Source organism: Uranotaenia lowii, chromosome 1, assembly GCF_029784155.1.
Source record: "Uranotaenia lowii strain MFRU-FL chromosome 1, ASM2978415v1, whole genome shotgun sequence".
Taxonomy (NCBI): Eukaryota; Metazoa; Arthropoda; class Insecta; order Diptera; family Culicidae; genus Uranotaenia; species Uranotaenia lowii.
The window spans coordinates 180639585-180658612 of NC_073691.1; the positions used below are offsets into that span (position 1 = coordinate 180639585).

Here is a 19028-nt window from a genome sequence, read left to right on the forward strand (position 1 = left end):
TGCATTTTTAGCATTATAAATTCTTTGTTTTTTTGACTTTCTTTTTTTCTTACTCTACTATTCATTTTCAACTATTAATTTTTAAAATTTTCTTTCTTCTGATACTTTTTGATTTACTGTATTTTTAACATTATGAATCCTCTATTTTTTTACTTTCTTACCTTTTAACCCTCCTTCTTTTGATTTTTCAAAATTTTCTTTCTTTCGCGACGTTTTGGTTCCCTGTATTTTTAATATTATGAATTGCCTATTATTTGACTTTCTTAAATTTCGACTCTTCAGCTTTTGATTTTTTAATTGTTTTTTTACTTTTTGATTCCTTGTTTTTTTAACATTATGAATTCCCTTCTTTTTTACTATTAATTTGGATTCTTTTAACATTTTCTTTCTTTTTCGACTTTTAGATTTCCTGTAAACATTATGAATTCTTTCCTTTTAGATTTTCTTTTTTCTGACCCTCAATTTTTGTTTTTTTTTCTTTTGCGACGTTTTTATTCCCTGTATTTTTAACATTATGATTTTCTTACCTTTAGACTTACTTTTCTTTTTCAACATAACGAGTTCTCTTCTTCCTGACTTTCTTATTTATTGACTCTTCTACTTAAGATTTATTTTTAATTTTCTTTCTTCGCGACATTTTGATTCCCTGTTTTTTAGCATTTTGAATTCCCTACCTTTGACTTTCTTATTTTCACTCTTCCACTTTTAATTTTTTATTTCTTTTTTTTTGACGTTCTGTATTTTTAACATTATGAGTTCTCTACTTTTTGACTTTTTTAATTTCCAATTCTTCTAATTTTGTTTTTTTTTAAATTTCCTTTTTTTCGCAACGTTTTGATTCCCTGCATTTTTAACATTATGAGTTCCCCCATTTTTGAGTTTCTTATTTTATGACTCTCCTACTTTTGATTTTTTTTTAAATTTTCTGTCTTTTGCGACGTTTTGATTCCCTGTATTTTTAACATTATGAATTCTTTACTTTCTGGCTTGCTTATTTTTTGTTGAATTTTTAAAATTTTCTTTCTCTTACGACTTTTTGATTCCCTTTTGGTTGAGTATTTTGAACGTTATGAATTTCCTACATTTTGACTTTCTAATTTTCTGACCCCCTGCTATTGTTTTTTTTTAAATTTTCTTCTTTTCGATGTTTTTATTCCTTGTATTTTTAACATTATGTATTCTCTACTTTTCGCCCTTTTTATTTTCTGACTCTCCTCCTTTAGTTTTTTATTTTATTTTCTTTTTTCGTGACGTTTTGGTTACTTGTATTTTTAACATTATGAATTCACTTCTTTTTCACTTTCTAATTTTCTGGCTTTTCTACTTTTGATTTTTTTAATTTTTTTTTCGACGTTTCTATTCCCTGTATTTTTAACATTATGAGTTCTCTACTACTTGACTTTCTTATTTTTTGACTCTTCTATTTTTGATTTATTTTCAATATTCTTTCTTTCGTGACGTTTTGATTCCCTGTGTTTTTGAACATTATGAATTCCCTACTTTTTGTCTCTCTTATTTTCTGACTCCTATTTTAAATTTTTTAAAATTTTCTATTCCTCCAGTCAATCTTTAGATTTTATTTTATTCATTTTTTATTTCTACGTTTTGATTCCCTGTATTTTTATCATCATAAATTCCCTACTTTTTTATTTTTCTATTTTTTGACCCCCCTATTTTTGATTTTTTTAAAGAAATTTCTTTCTTTTGCGACTTTTTGATTCCCTGCATTTTTAACATTATAAACTCTCTCCTTTTTTACTTTGCTGTTTTCTGACTCTCCTACTTTTGATATTTTAAAAAATAGATTTTATCATTATAAATTTCCCTACTTTTTGACTTTCTTATTTTCAGACTCTTCTACTTTCTATTTTCTTAAATTTCCTATCTTTCGTGACTGTTTTTCTTAACATTTGAATTCCCTACTTTTTGACTTTCTTGTTTCCTGATCTCACTAATTTTTTCAAAGTTTTCTTTCTGTTGCGGTTTTCCGAATTCGCCTACACTCAGGCAAATTCTTATTATAATTTTCATAAGATGCATCTTATGAACCGCTTTTAAGAGTGTAAAATAATGTTTCATAAGAGTCTTATGAAATTCTTTCAATTTTCATACGATGTTCTTATGAAAAATAGAAGAAACGACATTGTGAAAAAATAATGAACACTTTCATTCATTGCATCAGTTTTTTTTCATCATCTAAAAGTACGAAGCAATCGCCAGTTCATAGTTATTATAGTTTTCCTTCAATGTTAAATGTTATTGTAATCTCCGGAATGGTAAGTTCGAATTGATATTTTTGGTGTGAACGTTTAATATATTGCTTGTTTACTTTTCAGCAGCAGATCGGCAAAAAACGAAAGGTCGAAGATTAAGTTGCGGCAACAAAAACTTTGATGGAGCCGTCTGTTGATGCGCTGCTGATGGTGAATGATTTAATTTAAAACAAATTTGGCAAACAATAAAGTGAATGTTTTCAGCATGAAATATCTAGAATTATTCTTATTAGAAAGTGATTTACTGTTTCCATAAGAATCTCTTATGAAAAGCAACAACCTCTCATTGCAGTAGGCGTTCATCTTCAGAATTCATTCGCGTCATAAGACAATCTTATGAATTTCATTAATTTTTCTTATGGCGCCACTTCATAAGAGAATCTTATGGCATACATAATAGTATTTTTCTGAGTGTATTTTTAACATTAAAATTGCCCTACTTTTCGACTCTCTTATTATCTGACTCACCTATCTTTGATTTTTTTTTAAATTTTCTTTCTTCCTCATTTCCGATTTTATGTATTTCAAAATTTCTGATTTCTTCCTTTTTTACTTCAAGATTGTCTATGTTTCTGAATTTTTTCTTTCTTAAGATTTCACGCCTTTCTGACATTCTGTTTTTATATGTTTCTGTCTTTCTGACTTCTTTTTTCTGTATGTCTGTCTATATTTCTGTCTTTGTATCTTTCCTTATTTTTGTCGTTCTGTTTTTCTTTCTTTCCGTCTTTCTGCCTTCTTTTTTTTTGTTCTTCTGTCATTCTGTGTCTCTGAGGCCCAAAAATCACAAAATCAACTTTTTCAGAATTGTTGCACAATACTCTGAAAAAAAATTCATCTACAGACACGGTGGAATCGGAATTCGCCCTCTCCTTTTTTCGTTGCCTTTTTCCTATATCAATATTTAGAGTTTCAGTGCTCAATGATCAGATCCCAGGCAGCTGGAATCGATTAGGTTCGAATAACCATTCGATCGCCATTGCCAATTGGTGAAATGAACTCTCCAGAAAAATATATTTTATCAAAATGATGCAGCGAAAATTGATGGAAAAGAACATTTTCGCATCCCGAGGCGATTTGAATGCGACGACGAACTACAGTACGAATCCGTTGTTTCGAAATTTCAAACAAATTGGTAACCAAAATTTTCAACATTACGATATAGGTACTTATGCATGTACGTACGTTTTCGAACCTACCGCCTCCCCCCCCTTTTAAGCCCCTCATTTTCTTCCCATCAAAAAAGCAAACAGTAAAAACTACCTACAACTCCGGATCGAATTGAATTCATTTTAATTAAATTATGAAACTTTTCCTTGCACGATTGTGTATTTGCTCTACGGAAGAAGGAAGGCGAAGGTGGTTGATCTACTTCGGGTCGTTTTGCGGTTCCCCAGTTATTCGGAAACCGACCGACACCCCCGGCTATGATCGTGGGAGTTCGGCAACGACGACATGGATGGCATGGATGGGAAAAGTTAGAGCCATGTGGCACGTGCCTGTTTCCTTTTCTGGGCTCTAGATGTGTATCGTCGGTCGGGCGTATCCACATGTACCGACCTATAGAAAGGTGAAGATTTCCTCACCTTAGGCTATTTTCGGAACACAATACAACAGTTTTTGTCCCGACGGAATTATGGTGAAGTTAATTTGATTGAAACTAGTTTTGTTTCTGTGCGATTCAAATTCTTGAATTGTTTTAGAGCCCATCATTGGTATAGAGTTCTCATAAGTTGTAAAAAAATATTGGTTAGGAAAAATCCACTACGGAATAGGTTACGAGTGAATCGAAAAGTACAATAAATTTGGTAAACTTATGTTTGGTTTGAGGACGCTGCAATAAAAAGATAAGTGCGTCGGCCGGGAATCGAACCCGGATCAACTGCTTGGAAGGCAACTATGCTGACCATTACACCACCGACGCATATGGTTATTACAAAAATGGTACTCAATTTTAGCTAAGAATGATAAGAACCAAGTTCCATTTAAAACTTATTCTGTATTTGTATAACAAGCAAAAATTTAAAGGAAACAGAACGGAAATGGAATTTGCAAATCATATTTTTTTTGCAAATTTTTATCTAAATTTGTATTTGTATCCAGGCGAAAATTATTCGATTGAGGAGTTTTTCGACTTCGGTTGTATGATGGCTCTCGGAAAATGTTTTCCGTACAGTTAATTACCTTCATTAACGGACAAACAAACGTTTCAAAAAGTTTACTCCACGGATGCGTAAACTGTGTTTCGCGTTTTGACCGCCGAAGGGCGTACCCTCAAAGCTTACAAATTCAACTTGTTAGGTTAGGAATAAAAAGTAACAGCAACAAGGCAGCCTGGTGGCCCAATGAAAAGGTAATTGTTTTGATAGAGACAGGTTCGAAAAAATTTGAGCAAGCGAACCGGAGTCGGCTGGAAGTGAAAGATGTGAAGAGGCGGCAGCCGAAATTCCTGTTCTAGTCATGTTCCTTCTGTTTGTAAAAACTAAACACAAAGTTTAGTACCTATATCAATTTTGCACATCAAATTAATTTCATGTGAAAACTTTTACCCCTTTTGAACTTGCCCATACAAACACAATGTGTGTGGGTGTTTATGCCTGCGGCGATGGAGTGAACCGACTTTGTGGAGCGTAAAATGTGCGCCCATTTGCGCCTTCTTGTTCCATCATCCTGTTCACCACACCAAAGGGTTGAAGCTTGCTGAAATTCGTGAATCCTGGGAACCATCTCGGTAATGCCTCATTGTGTCTGATGATGGGCAGGGACCAAAACATGATGCCCCGACCATGGTTTGTAAAATGTTGACCAACTCGAGATCTCTCTCTCTACCGAAATACACCTACATTTTAGCGTCCATTAATTGGAATTAGGTCTAAAGTTAAATTACAACCATATTTTGAAATCAGTCTTCTTCGAAATTCAAACACATACGTACATAATCCTCTTTAAAGCAAACGTAATTCGTAACACGTTTATTAACAATAACAAAATAAAAAGATTGTTTCAATGTCCATTTCGGTTGCTTTTGTGTTGCGTTTTGCATTACTTTCGAGCGAGACTTTTGAAAAAATATGATTTGACAGATAAAAATATCGCACTCAATAATACCATCATAGCCATTAAAAATTATTAAAATGTGAAGCATGCAAAATAAACATAACAAAATCATAAACATAAATAAACAAATCCGAATGCGCTTTTTTGTGCTAGTCATTCTCCAACATTTCGCAGCTGTTCCGAGTTGTATGCAAGAAAAATTTACACCGGTCTCGATAGCGATCAAGCAGCTTCAAGAAATCAGTGTTGGAAGTAACTTCTCCTACAACCGGAACACTTCTAATACGATGTATACAGTTCTTATACGAATGCTGGTAAGTTACTGTACAGCTTAAGTCAAGCTAGCTTACTTGGCTGGGAGAGCCGTAATGGTTCTGAATCGAGCTGTTTGCTTCTGCTTATTTTTATTTACATAGTATTCCGTCTTACGACATAACTTGACGAACATAATTCCCAAAATTCAGTCGGTTCATAGCAACCGTTCTCCAATTTCTCGGGCACCCCACGATCACCAGATCACGCTCCACTTGGTCTAACCACCTCGCTCGTTGCGCCCCCGCTCGTCTTGTTCTTACCGGATTCGTAGCGAACACCTGTTTTGCAGGACAGTCGTCCGGCATTCTCGCAACATGACCCGCCCAGCGTATCCGGCCAGCTTTCACCACCTTCTGGATACTGGGTTTGCCGTAGAGTCGCGCGAGCTCGTGGTTCATCCTTCGCCTCCACACTCCGTTCTCCTGTACGCCGCCAAAGATGGTTCTTAACACTCGTCGCTCAAATACTCCGAGTGTACGCAGGTCCTCCTCGAGCAATATCCATGTCTCGTGTCCGTAGAGAACAACCGGTCTAATAAGCGTCATATACAGGTTACACTTCGTGCGAGGGCTAAGTCTTCTCGACCGCAGTTGCTTGTGGAGTCCATAGTAGGCACGACTTCCGCTGATAATTCGCCTCTGGATCTCACGGCTGGTGTCATTGTCTGCGGTCACCAGTGAGCCGAGATAGACAAAGTCTTCGACTATCTCCAGCTCGTCGTTGCTTCTGCTTATAAACTGTTAAATACGCGGCTTGGAATAGCAGAGTTCTACACTTAGCCGGAAGAGCCGGAACAGTTTCAGAAGAATCAAACTAGCTGGTGCTGGTGGACTGATGTAGGAACTTTTCACTTATTACCATAATTCAGTTCACTGCCTTTAGCGATTAAGATTATTTAAATTTTAAACTATAGTTTAGGTAGGTAGATTATATAATAATTTAGCTAGATTTTTCAATTTTGCATCTACTTTGCGCGGGTGGTAGAGAATGTTTTCCGGAACTCGTCTTTTCCAATCGGGAGACCTCTACGGCTGGCATCTGAACTGTAGTTTGGCATTTGGTGTCGCGTCGCTTCAAATTGGCAGTGCTCCCAGTTGTCAACAGCCTCCCCCCCGTAACACTGGTCAGGATGATCCCGGGTTACCCTTAGTCGCAACTCCCAGTACAGCTAATTTTGGTACCTCAGCCTCAACGTCAAGTACAGCTAACTTCGAGACCGATTGCCTAGTGAGCCCCCTATGAGTTTGCCGATTTGCCTTTCTTACACGCCCATCTTGCCCTGGAATGACCTCATTAACACGTCCGTGGACCCAGCCATTTCTTCTAGCCTCATCCACAATGATCACTAAGTCTCCTACACAAATGGGTCGAGTTTCACCCTGCCATTTCGTGCGCCGAGTCAAATCCGGTAAGTACTCGCGAACCCATCGACGCCAGAAGTTGTCTGCTTGGTGTTGTATTTGGTTCCAGGTATTTTTAAGCATTAATACTTCGTCTACCTGCTCTACAGTCGGCTGCTTGACACCGTTGGAGCTTCCGATTAACAAGTGATTAGGTGTAAGAGCTTCTTGTTCCGCTGCCTCAATCGGAAGATACGTAAGCGGTCTGGAATTCACAATTCCCTCAGCCTCGATTGCCAGAGTCCTCAGGCCTTCATCGTTTAGTTTCCTACACGAGCTCAGGCTCGTCTCCATCGCTTTCTTCACCGAACGCACCATGCGCTCCCATGCGCCGCCCATGTGTGGTGTTCCGGGAGGTATAAACACCCATTTCGTTGCAGTGTTGGTGAACGTAGATGCCAGCCCTTCTTCGATGTTGGACACTTGTTGCTGCAGCACGTTATCGGCTCCCCGGAAGTTGGTGCCGTTGTCTGAATAGAATTCTAGTGGTGATCCTCGCCTACCAACAAACCTCCGAACCGCCATAATACACGATTCCGTACTTAGGTTGAATACTACTTCGACGTGGACAGCGCGCACTGTCAAACAGGTGAAGAGCGCGATCCAACGTTTAACCGTGGACCAAACAATTCCAATCCAACGAAAGTGAATGGTCGTGTGCACGTTGCTAACCTCGCCGCTGGTAAAGCCATCCTTGGAATTTGAGGTCGAGCGTTGTTGATTTTGCAGTACTGACAACGCTTCACAATCTGCTTCACACGGGATCGTACTTGTGGGATATGGTAAACCGTAAACCGTAATTCGTTCACCACGGTCTCGAAATTAGCGTGATGGAACTTACGGTGATAAAAATCGATGATCAAATCGCTGACACGGTGTTGTTTCGCGAGAATCACTGGATACTTGATGCAGTTGTCCACATTAACCGCCGCTCCAATCCGCCCGTCGACTCGCAGAACTTGGTGCTCGTCCAGGTAAGGTGACAACTTGTACAGTTTGCTGCCTTTTCCTACGGTGACCTGTTTCTTATTCGGCTCGCTGATTTGTGCCAGTAGTTGGTGCACTTCGTCTGGAAAAGCTTCTCGTTGAACCATTCGGAAAAGGTAATCTTAGGCGAGCCTCAACTCGGATTGCGTGGGATACAAACTACTGATCTTGCAACGTGTTTTCTTGCAGTTGTTGAAATATCGGAATACGTAGGCCATTGCTCTGGTCAGTCTCACCCACTTAGAAAATCTGGATACATCAACCAGCGGCTCTGGAATTTCTAGGCTTTGATGGACCCCACACATTTTTTGTTCTTCTACAGTTGGTTGTATTGACTTGGGACGCGGCCACTCTGCCTCTTCCTCTTTCAAGAATTCCGGTCCGTTGAACCATGGAACATCCACGTCCAGTTGGCCACCTTGTCCCCATTTTGTGGCCAGGTCAGCAACGTTCATCTTCGTTGAGATCCATCGCCAATCAGCGATAGAAGTGGTAGATAATATTTCAGATACTCGACATGCCACAAACGACGAATATCTTCGATGGTCCGAGCGTATCCAGGCTAGTACTGTACTCGAATCCGACCAAAATACCGTACGATGTATTTGCAATGTATGGCCTTCTTTAATAAATTTCTAGTCGAGCAGCTAATACAGTAGCTTGGAGTTCAAGCCGGGGAATCGACCAATGTCGTAGAGGAGCTACCTTTGTCTTTGACGCAACTAAAGCGCACTTATATTCCTTGCTATTGATGGAAATACGAAAATACGCTACGGCTACGTTCAAGATCATTGTAGAGTGTTTCAGTAGCATATATGTAGATAGTAGCATCTTGGAACCTGGAGGTCTGCTTTAAGTGGGAACTGATCTATCCATCTGGTCCATTTTTCGAATACTTGGTCGTCGATTTCTTCATCCCATTGAGTACCGGCTCTCCAAATATCTTGGAGAAGTATTTTGCCTTGAACGACAAAGGCCGCTAGAAGACCGAGAGGGTCGAATACACTCATTAAGCACTTCAGTATTTGTCGTTTCGTTGGCCGCATTCTGTTTGAAATTATGTCGTTTATTTGTGGCTGAAAGTTGGTGGAATATGCCAGAGTATCTTCATTGGGAAGCCAGTGCATTCCAAGAACCCTCTCGATGATGCCGTGCTGTGTGTTTAGTTCTTTGGGATTAGGAGCTGTTGCCTCTCCAAGTCCTTGGAGTATTTTCACGCTACTGGATCTCCAACCACGAATGTTGAAACCTCCTCGCGCGTGAATGGCCTTGACTTCTCGAGCAACTCGTTGAGCTTCTTCCTCTGTCACAAAGCTATCGACGTTTACGAAAAAGGGAGTCCAGGGATGCCAGGTGTTTGAGATAAAAAAAATCACAGAAATTTTGAAAAAAAAAGTCTATGTATGTTTGTGTACAAGCTTATCGTAGACCAAAGATCAAAAGATTTAAAACCAAATTGTATTTTAGTTTATTTTATTTTATTTCAATTTGACTTCCGGAAACAAAGAAATGACCAAATGGACTAAACAACCAAAATCCTAAACCGAATGTTGCTTGTCCGATCGATGGCATCAAGGTCGGACTCAGGGTGTTCACCATCGAAGCGGCCCCCTCCACTACCCTTCAGCTCATCGGTTCCCTCGTTCAAAAGAGCCAAAAACTCCATCTGGTTTTCCCAAATGATTTCCGTTAGATCCGGATTACTCGATTGAATCTTCTGGAGCAGCGATGGCAGCAGACGGGGGTCCTGCTGAAGCACTGTTTCATCTCTATGAAGATCGGATGTTCTTGCAGGAAGGCCAGCCGCTTCTCGGACGATGGAATGTATGCCTCGCCTATAGTGTAGAATATGCATAAATTTGTCATAAGTAATGCAAAATTAATGTTACTCACCGCTACCAACAAAGCTGGCACCGTCGTATGTTGGTCCAACGTCTTACAGCTTTGCTTAAATACCAGCCCGGAACTCAGCCGGAAGATTTTTTTTAGATTCTATGAATTATATTTGCAAAAATTAAGGCGAAATCTTTGTCTTAGCAATATCTTGAATCTTGATGATTGGAAAAACTCCGTGTTTTACTAAAAATCAGAGCACCTGGCATCCCAGCCAGCCAGTCAGCAGCCAGCCAACAGCCAGCTGTCAAATTTCGGCTGAGTTTCGCCTCCTCCTCCGCATGCAACTCTCGTCTACTTTTTGCCAAAGTGAGATCACCATACCTACTAGATTCATCATGACGGCGACATTTGTTTCAAATTTTATTTCATTATTACTCAATTATTATTATTATTACTAAAACTTTTTTCAAGTCTTTGAGAGAGTTTTGCATTGGACAGGTTAACAAGTTTCACTAAACTGAGCATGCCTCATCTCTAAAACAATAGTTTTGTTGATTTTACAAAGTGCTCAGTTTTCTGTCGAAAAGTTAAAAAATGCTGCAGAAAATTTCTATTAAATTTTGCCTGACCTAGCTTTTGACCCGTTATTCAATAAGACTGGGAGAACTCTTTTTTTAGGATAAAGCCGCTGTACCCTTTAAGGGGTACTCACCTTGATAACGCTCGTTGTGGAAGAAAATTACCCCTTATGTTAAACGCTTCCGGTTGGTGGAGGTTCAAGTTAAAGGAATTTTGTTCGCTAGAAAGAAATAGAACCAACAAAATAATTTTAATTTCGTTTATTGTAGTGCTTAAAAATAAAAAAAAACTATTAAAATTGGTATAGCGATTCATTGATTTTCCAGTTATTTCTTTGGCCAAATCCTAAAACCAAATCGAATTTTAGATTATGAAATTATATAAAAAAGATACATAACTTACCAGTTAATTTCCAATCCATAGCTCAATCCTTGTTTCGTTGAAGTCCAGCTTGGTGAAATTATCTAAATGAAAAATAGTTCTGATTAATGTTAGAAGTTTAAATATGAAATAAAAACCTTACCGAAATCTTTCTCCATAATCGCTTCATCAGACAAAGAAAAGTATCAACAGTTGAAACTTCGCAAGTTCTAAAATTGCCCTTTTTAAGCGGACTTTCCTTTTCCGAAATAAGGGGTAATACTGAACCGATAAAATGACCCGTTTTTTGACAGATCGTGGAGGTTCTCAATAACGGGTCAATTTTACGCCTTTAAGGGCTGGCCAAAAGTTAGCGTGGTGTTCAATGAATTCTTCATCTTCGCTAGTTGGCAAGGTTGCCAATCACCATCGTGAAAACTTCAGATTGTCCTTCACTGTTCATATTGTTTACACTGTTCCATTGTAGAATTGACACATTTTTTCGTCATATATGGTGCGGCCATCCATTTGAAAATTACACTGTTTTGGAAACGCTCATTCATTCGCGACAGGTGTGTAGAATTCGAAAGCAAATCTATTGTTTAATAGATAAGGCATGCTCAGTTAGGCGAAATTTGTAGCCCTGTGCAATGTTAAACTCTCTCAAAGACTTAAAAAAAGTTTTAATAATGATCATTCTAATGAAATAAAAATTGATACCTGCACACTGGTGATTTCATCCGACCAAATTGACATTCGAGCGCATTTTTTTAAATTTTGTTTTCTGTTTTCCGGCCCTGAGTCTCAAGGTTCGAGGAATCTAAAGGCTGCCGATGAAACAAGTGATGACACCCTATAGCAGTAAGAAATAAAGAAAAATCGCTTTTCTTATGTTTGATCGAATTAAAGTAATGTTCCTCTAACCTCTATGTTTTTTCAATGCTCCAAAACATCTTTGTTTACACTTTTTTTTTCTGGAATCTGGAAAAAACAATAGCAACATTCAGGAAATCTGTGTAAAATTGGCTGGACGCTATCCCGATGAAATGTGTAAAATGAAAACGCTTAAGTTTTTTAACCGACCAAACACTGTCTAGTGTTCAGCCCTTGAACACTGAAGAAGTGTTGACTTTGATAAGCTCAAAATGTGTGAAATTTGACACTAAAAAGTGTAAATCTTCGTATCAGTGTTTTAGTTTTTTACTTTTCAACTAAGTTTTCGAACGAAAAAGCTTTGCTTGGATTTGCCAGTTTTTAGAAAAAATAATGTTTAAATCTTAGCCATATATCAAGAAAGAACTATCATTAAGAACAGAACATGGAGAACGTGAGATCCAGGACTTACTGGGTAAACAGTGGTGTATCACTAGGGAGTCACTTGGGACCCCTTTTTTTCACCACTGTTATGAACGAGTTTCCATCTTTTGATTTAAAGATGTTTCTGCCAATTCGTCACCCAAAAGATTGCACGACTCTGCAAAATGCTCTATACAGGTTTACGGAATGCTGCAGCAGATTTGGATTAAAAATCAACGACTCTAAATGCAATGTGGTTACTTTTTCTCGGAAAATGAGCAACATCATGTACGAATACCGCCTGTGAAATGATTTGATTGTTCCACGGCAAGCTTCAATAAAAGATTTGGGAGTTGAGTTGGACTCAGAGCTAAACTTTTCGAAGCACATAGAAAAAGTTGTAACAAAGGCTAATTCAATGTTCAGAATGGTTAGCAGAATTAGTCAAGAGTTGAGTGATCCCTTTACGATTGTATCAATTTACGTCGAATTGGTTCGGACCGCAATGGAGTACGCGAGTATTGTTTGGCGTCCATACTATAACATTCATATCAACAGACTAGAGAGAGTTCAAAAGAAGTTCCTGAGATACGCGTTGAGAAACCTTGGATGGCAAGCAGAAATGCCGGAGTATCAAGTGTTGTGCATGCTGGTAGGATTGGACTCCCTGGAAACTCGCAGAAAATCGATTGACGCACTGTTTTTAAAGGATCTGACCAGTGGAAGATATTATTCGCCGTATTTAACATCTCAAATATGTTATAACGAAGGCCACAGTTGTTTGCGTAGCGTAAGGCCATTCCAGTTAGCTAATAGGATTCAAAATTATGCTAGGAATGAGCCTATGTACCAGTAGTTGTATTTGGTTGAGAATGAATTGATCAACCTTCTCTCGCTCAACGCTTTACTCGGAAGCAAAAGTTGCTTCCAAAAGTTGACAAAACTGATAAGGATTTCAATCACTGCTATGTACCGAATCATGACACTTTATAATGCGAACGTTGATATTATTAAATTAAATATGGTCAGAGAACAAATTAAGATTAGAAGAAAGCAGTGTTAATTTATATTACATATTCGTGTTGTTCATAATATTAATTATACTCTAGATTAAGATAAAAGGCTGAAGCCTAGGATCTAAATAAATAAATAAATAAATATTATCCTAACTCAATTTGATCCATTTTAGATCGTGTAAATTTTAAGTAATTTAACATATTTTATCGGCTTCGGGAATCCTGGGATATTTTAGCGTTTCCCGATTTTTTTTAAATCCCGGGAAATCCTGTGAAGGACACTCTCGTTAAGAATGATTGAAAATTTTCTCCTGAACAAAAAAGACAACTACGACACGCACCCCATGTGGGCAGATGCTACTCTGTAATTATGATTGTTTGAATTTAGCATTTTCGTACAAATCCAATCCATACCTTGAGACTGCCTCCTCTGAAGATTAGGTTGGAAAAAGTTGTTGAACGCTCGACAGAGTAATTTTTGTTTTTTTAGATTTTTGTCAAATTTTATTTTCTTTTGTCGTTTTTGGTCATTTTTAGCCATTTTTGTCATTTTAGTCTCGTTGAATTCGGTAACAAGATTTCTTTTTTGCGTATCGAACTTTTAACTTTTGCAAATAGGATTTTTGTTTATTTATGTATTTTATTTTATTTCATGTTTAATTATTTGGAATAATATTTCGAACAAGAAGCTGCTTTGCCATATTCATAAATTATTCGATATATTATTGAAAAGCTTGTAAAATACAATGAGGCTTCTGTCTCTTTAATGTGCCACATCGAAGCGATTACTGCCCTCAATCACTTTTGTCACCTTCCCCATTCGCATTTATCAATGATCAAATTTAATACTGTTTTTGTTAGCAATTTATCGAATTCTTTGACCACACAAAAAAAAAAGAAATTCCTGGAAGGCTCCACAATAGTTCACCACCATTCATTATTGTTGCCATCATCATCATCATCATTATATTGGGAAACATATAACTAATTTGTTGTGGTTCCACCGCAATTCCGCCTTTCCGGGACTTCAGCCAAACTCAGGGAACGGACGTGGCTTCAGCTTTTCCTAGAGCAGTGCGAATAACTTTTGAATAACTTCCTGCATGCATAGGATTCACGGTTTTAGTGAGACTCGGTGACCGGAAGTGGATTCGGTGAGCGGAAATTCGGCGGCATTCCATCATGACGAGCTGCTGCCGTGTTGCAATAATGGGCCCCAACGGGCGAGATTGAGAACAAAAATTACCACCCTCACCGCTTCCCTTTACTCTCACGGAAAGTTTGTAAAATTATTCCCGACTGAAAAAAAACGCAAGAGAACGGGGCAGCGGTGGTGGAATGAGAAATAAAACGAAAAATGAGTCCAAACTGTCCGGTAATTATTTTTAATCAGCTTATCATTGGCGCGGAGGGAATCAAACTGACTGACTGGCGCACAGTTGATTCGGTTGTCCCGATTTGGGGCTCACAATTTGGAGCGTCCCCAAACCTGGTGAAGTAGTAACACTTCGCATAAGTCAGGATGGCCGAGTGGTCTAAGGCGCCAGACTCAAGAGTAAAATCTTACCGAGTTCACTTCAGATTGTGTGATTCCAGAATGTCTGCATCGTTGCATATGTTGTGATAAAACTCGGTCTCGATCAAGAAGAGCATTCTGGTCCTCATAGAGGGCGTGGGTTCGAATCCCACTTCTGACAAATATTTTTTAACAACTAGAAAACTTTTAATTATATCTGTCGATTATGAATTTACTAAAATAATTGTTATGACAATTTTGCACTTCTGACAATTTTGACAATTTGACGATATTGACAATTTTGACAATTTTGACAATTTTGACAATTTTGACAATTTTGACAATTTTGACAATTTTGACAATTTTGACAATTTTGACAATTTTGACAATTTTAACAATTTTGACAATTTTGACAATTTTGACGATTTTGACAATTGTGAATATTTTGACAATTTTGACAATTTTGTCAGTTTTGACAATTTTGACAATTTTGAAAATTTTGAAAATTTTCACAATTTTGACAATTTCAACAATTTTAACAATTTTGACAATTTTGACAATTTTGACAGTTTTGACAATTTTGACAATTTTGACAATTTTGACAATTTTGACAATTTTGACAATTTTGACAATTTCGACAATTTTGACAATTTCGACAATTTTGACAATTTTGACAATTTTTGACAATTTTGACAATTTTGACAATTTTGACAATTTTGACAATTTTGACAATTTTGACAATTTTGACAATTTTGACAATTTTGACAATTTTCACAATTTTGACTATTTTGACAATTTTGACAATTTTGACAATTTAGACAATTTTGACAATTTTGACAATTTTGACAATTTTGACAATTTTGACAATTTTGACAATTTTGACAATTTTGACAATTTTGACAATTTTGACAATTTTGACAATTTTGTCAATTTTGACAATTTTGACAATTTTGACAATTTTTACAATTTTGACAATTTTGACAATTTTGACAATTTTGACAATTTTGACAATTTTGACAATTTTGACAATTTTGACAATTTTGACAATTTTGACAATTTTGACAATTTTGACAATTTTGACAATTTAGACAATTTTGACAATTTTGACAATTTTGACAATTTTGACAATTTTGACAATTTTGACAATTTTGACAATTTTGACAATTTTGACAATTTTGACAATTTTGACAATTTTGACAATTTTGACAATTTTGACAATTTTGACAATTTTGACAATTTTGACAATTTTGACAATTATGACAATTATGACAATTTTGACAATATTGAAAATTTTGACAATTTTGACAATTTTGACAATTTTGACAATTTTGACAATTTTGACAATTTTGACAATTTTGACAATTTTGACAATTTTGACAATTATGACAATTTTGACAATTATGACAATTTTGACAATTTTGACAATTTTGACAATTTTGACAATGATGACAATTTTGACAATTTTGACAATTTTGACAATTTTGAAAATTTTGACAATTTTGAAAATTTTGACAATTTTGACAATTTTGACAATTTTGACAATTTAAACAATTTTGACAATTTTGACAATTATGACAATTATGACAATTATGACAATTTTGACAATTTTGACAATTTTGAAAATTTTGACAATTTTGTCAATTTAGACAATTTTGACAATTTTGACAATTTTGACAATTTTGACAATTTTGACAATTTCGACAATTTTGACAATTTTGACAGTTTTGACAGTTTTGACAATTTTGAAAATTTTGAAAATTTTGACAATTTTGACAATTTTGACAATTTTGACAATTTTGACAATTTTGACAATTTTGACAATTTTGACAATTTTGACAATTTTGACAATTTTGACAATTTTGACAATTTTGACAATTTTGACAATTTTGACAATTTTGACAATTTTGACAATTTTGACAATTTTGACAATTTTGACAATTTTGACAATTTTGACAATTTTGACAATTTTGACAATTTTGACAATTTTGACAATTTTGACAATTTTGACAATTCAGGCAACTTTTGCGATTTGTTAAATAAAAAAAAAATTAAACAACTTTCAAAGTTGAATGTTGAAAATTTTTCTAGATATAACCCATTTATATGTTAATCAAATGATTCCAAAATTGAAAAAAAAAGTTTTTTCCCACTGTGCTATTAAATTCGAGGATGCGTTCCCCTGTTCGGATCTGGGTTGAAAGCAGCCGGGGCGGTGAGGAAATGTTAAGCGTTTAATTATTTCAATGACAAAGTTATTATTTTCTGGCACCCTCCAACCACTTTGGAAAACAAAAACCAAAAATGAAGGTTGTTTCCTATGATGATGATTAAATATGATGGGAAAGCAAAAATCGGATAATAAAGCATAAAACACCGGAACAGGACATACAAAAAAGGTTCTTCTGCTGCGGGCTGCCTCATTGTTCTGTGGTTGACAAAACGTTACAATATTTTTTTTTGTAAATTTGTATTTTTGTTGCATTTCATTCAAGAGAATCAAACAAAAGCAGAATTGCAATAATATAAACTGTTATCGAAAACAATAATATTCATTATAATATGGGCAATTGCGTAACTTGAAGAAAACAGTTCATGGAATGAACAAACAAGAGGGTTCTGTCAAGAAACTCGTAGAAATTGTCAAAATTGTCAAATTTGTATAAAAATTGGAAACCGTGAAAATTGTCAAAATTTTCAAAATCGTCAGCATTTTCAAAACTGTCAAAATTGTCAAAATTCTCAGAGTTTCCAGAATTTTTAAAAATTTCAGAATTTTCAGAATTTTAAAAATTTTCAGAATTTTTAGAATTTTCAGAATTTTTAGAATTTTTAGAATCTTCAGAATTTTCAGAATTTTTGAAATTGTCAAAATTGTCAAAATTGTAAAATTGTCAAAATGGTCAAAATTGTCAAAATTGTGAAAATTTCAAAATTGTCAAAATTGTCAAAATTGTCAAAATTGTCAAAATTGTCAAAATTGTCAAAATTGTCAAAATTGTCAAAATTGTCAAAATTGTCAAAATTGTCAAAATTGTCAAAATTGTCAAAATTGTCAAAATTGTCAAAATTGTCAAAATTGTCAAAATTGTCAAAATTGTCAAAATTGTCAAAATTGTCAAAATTGTCAAAATTGTCAAAATTGTCAAAATTGTCAAAATTTTCAAAATTGTCAAAATTGTCAAAATTGTCAAAATTGTCAAAATTGTCAACATTGTCGAAATTGTCAAAATTGTCAAAATTGTCAAAATTGTCAAAATTGTCAAAATTGTCAAAATTGTCAAAATTGTCAAAATTGTCAAAATTGTCAAAATTGTCAAAATTGTCAAAATTGTCAAAATTGTCAAAATTGTCAAAATTGTCAAAATTGTCAAAATTGTCAAAATTGTCAACATTGTCAAAATTGTCAAAATTGTCAAAATTGTCAAAATTGTCAAAATTGTCAAAATTGTCAAAATTGTCAAAATTGTCAAAATTGTCAAAATTGTCAAAATTGTCAAAATTGTCAAAATTGTCAAAATTGTCAAAATTGTCAAAATTGTCAAAATTGTCAAAATTGTCAAAATTGTCAAAATTGTCAAAATTGGCAAAATTGTCAAAATTGTCAAAATTGTCAAAATTGTCGAAATTGTCAAAATTGTCAAAATTGTCAAAATTGTCAAAATTGTCAAAATTGTCAAAATTGTCAAAATTGTCAAAATTGTCAAAATTGTCAAAATTGTCAAAATTGTCAAAATTGTCAAAATTGTCAAAATTGTCAAAATTGTCAAAATTGTCAAAATTGTCAAAATTGTCGAAATTGTCAAAATTGTCAAAATTGTCAAAATTGTCAAAATTGTCAAAATTTTCAAAATTGTCAAAATTGTCAAAATTGTCAAAATTGTCAAAATTGTCAAAATTGACGAAATTGTCAAAATTGTCAAAATTGTCAAATTGTCAAAATTGTCAAAATTGTCAAAATTGCCAAAATTGTCAAAATTGTCAAAATTGCCAAAATTGTCAAAATTGTCAAAATTTTCAAAATTTTCAAAATTGTCAAAATTGTCAAAATTGTCAAAATTGTCAAAATTGTCAAAATTGTCAAAATTGTTAAAATTGTCAAAATTGTCTAAGTTGTCAAATTGTAAAATTTTTCAAAATTGTTAAGTTCCGTGTTTTTTCTTTCAATGATTCTCACTTTTCAATTAGCAAATGTTCTCCGTTATTATTCACTAAATACAGCCAAATTTATCAAAAACACTGTAAAAAATTTGTAAATAAGGCTTCTGTTTACTTCGGTAATTTTCCACCCAAAGTTTGAAAATTTTTTCCGAACAACTGAACAATTTTACCTAACGACCGGGGTAATTTTCCTTCAAAGGGATTATGTGAAGGGTGATAAAAAAGAGAACGATCCAAT

The 19028-nt window shown here is 35.1% G+C and overlaps 1 protein-coding gene and 2 non-coding genes across 3 annotated transcripts; 1 reads left to right on the forward strand and 2 right to left on the reverse strand.

The window, feature by feature from the left end:
- Positions 1-4122: 4122 nt before the first annotated feature.
- On the reverse strand, positions 4123-4194 carry Trnag-ucc (transfer RNA glycine (anticodon UCC)). The gene has a single exon. It is a non-coding gene; the product is annotated as a tRNA-Gly (tRNA).
- Positions 4195-6766: 2572 nt separating this feature from the next.
- LOC129738191 (uncharacterized) lies at positions 6767-8136 on the reverse strand. Its single transcript, XM_055729381.1, has 2 exons — positions 7884-8136; positions 6767-7791 (listed from the first exon to the last, which is right to left on the reverse strand). Exons 1-2 carry the CDS (start codon positions 8134-8136, stop codon positions 6767-6769), a joined length of 1278 nt encoding a protein of 425 aa, XP_055585356.1.
- A 6496-nt stretch (positions 8137-14632) lies between these two features.
- On the forward strand, positions 14633-14813 carry Trnal-caa (transfer RNA leucine (anticodon CAA)). The gene is made up of 2 exons: positions 14633-14670; positions 14769-14813. It is a non-coding gene; the product is annotated as a tRNA-Leu (tRNA).
- The last annotated feature ends 4215 nt before the right edge of the window (positions 14814-19028 follow it).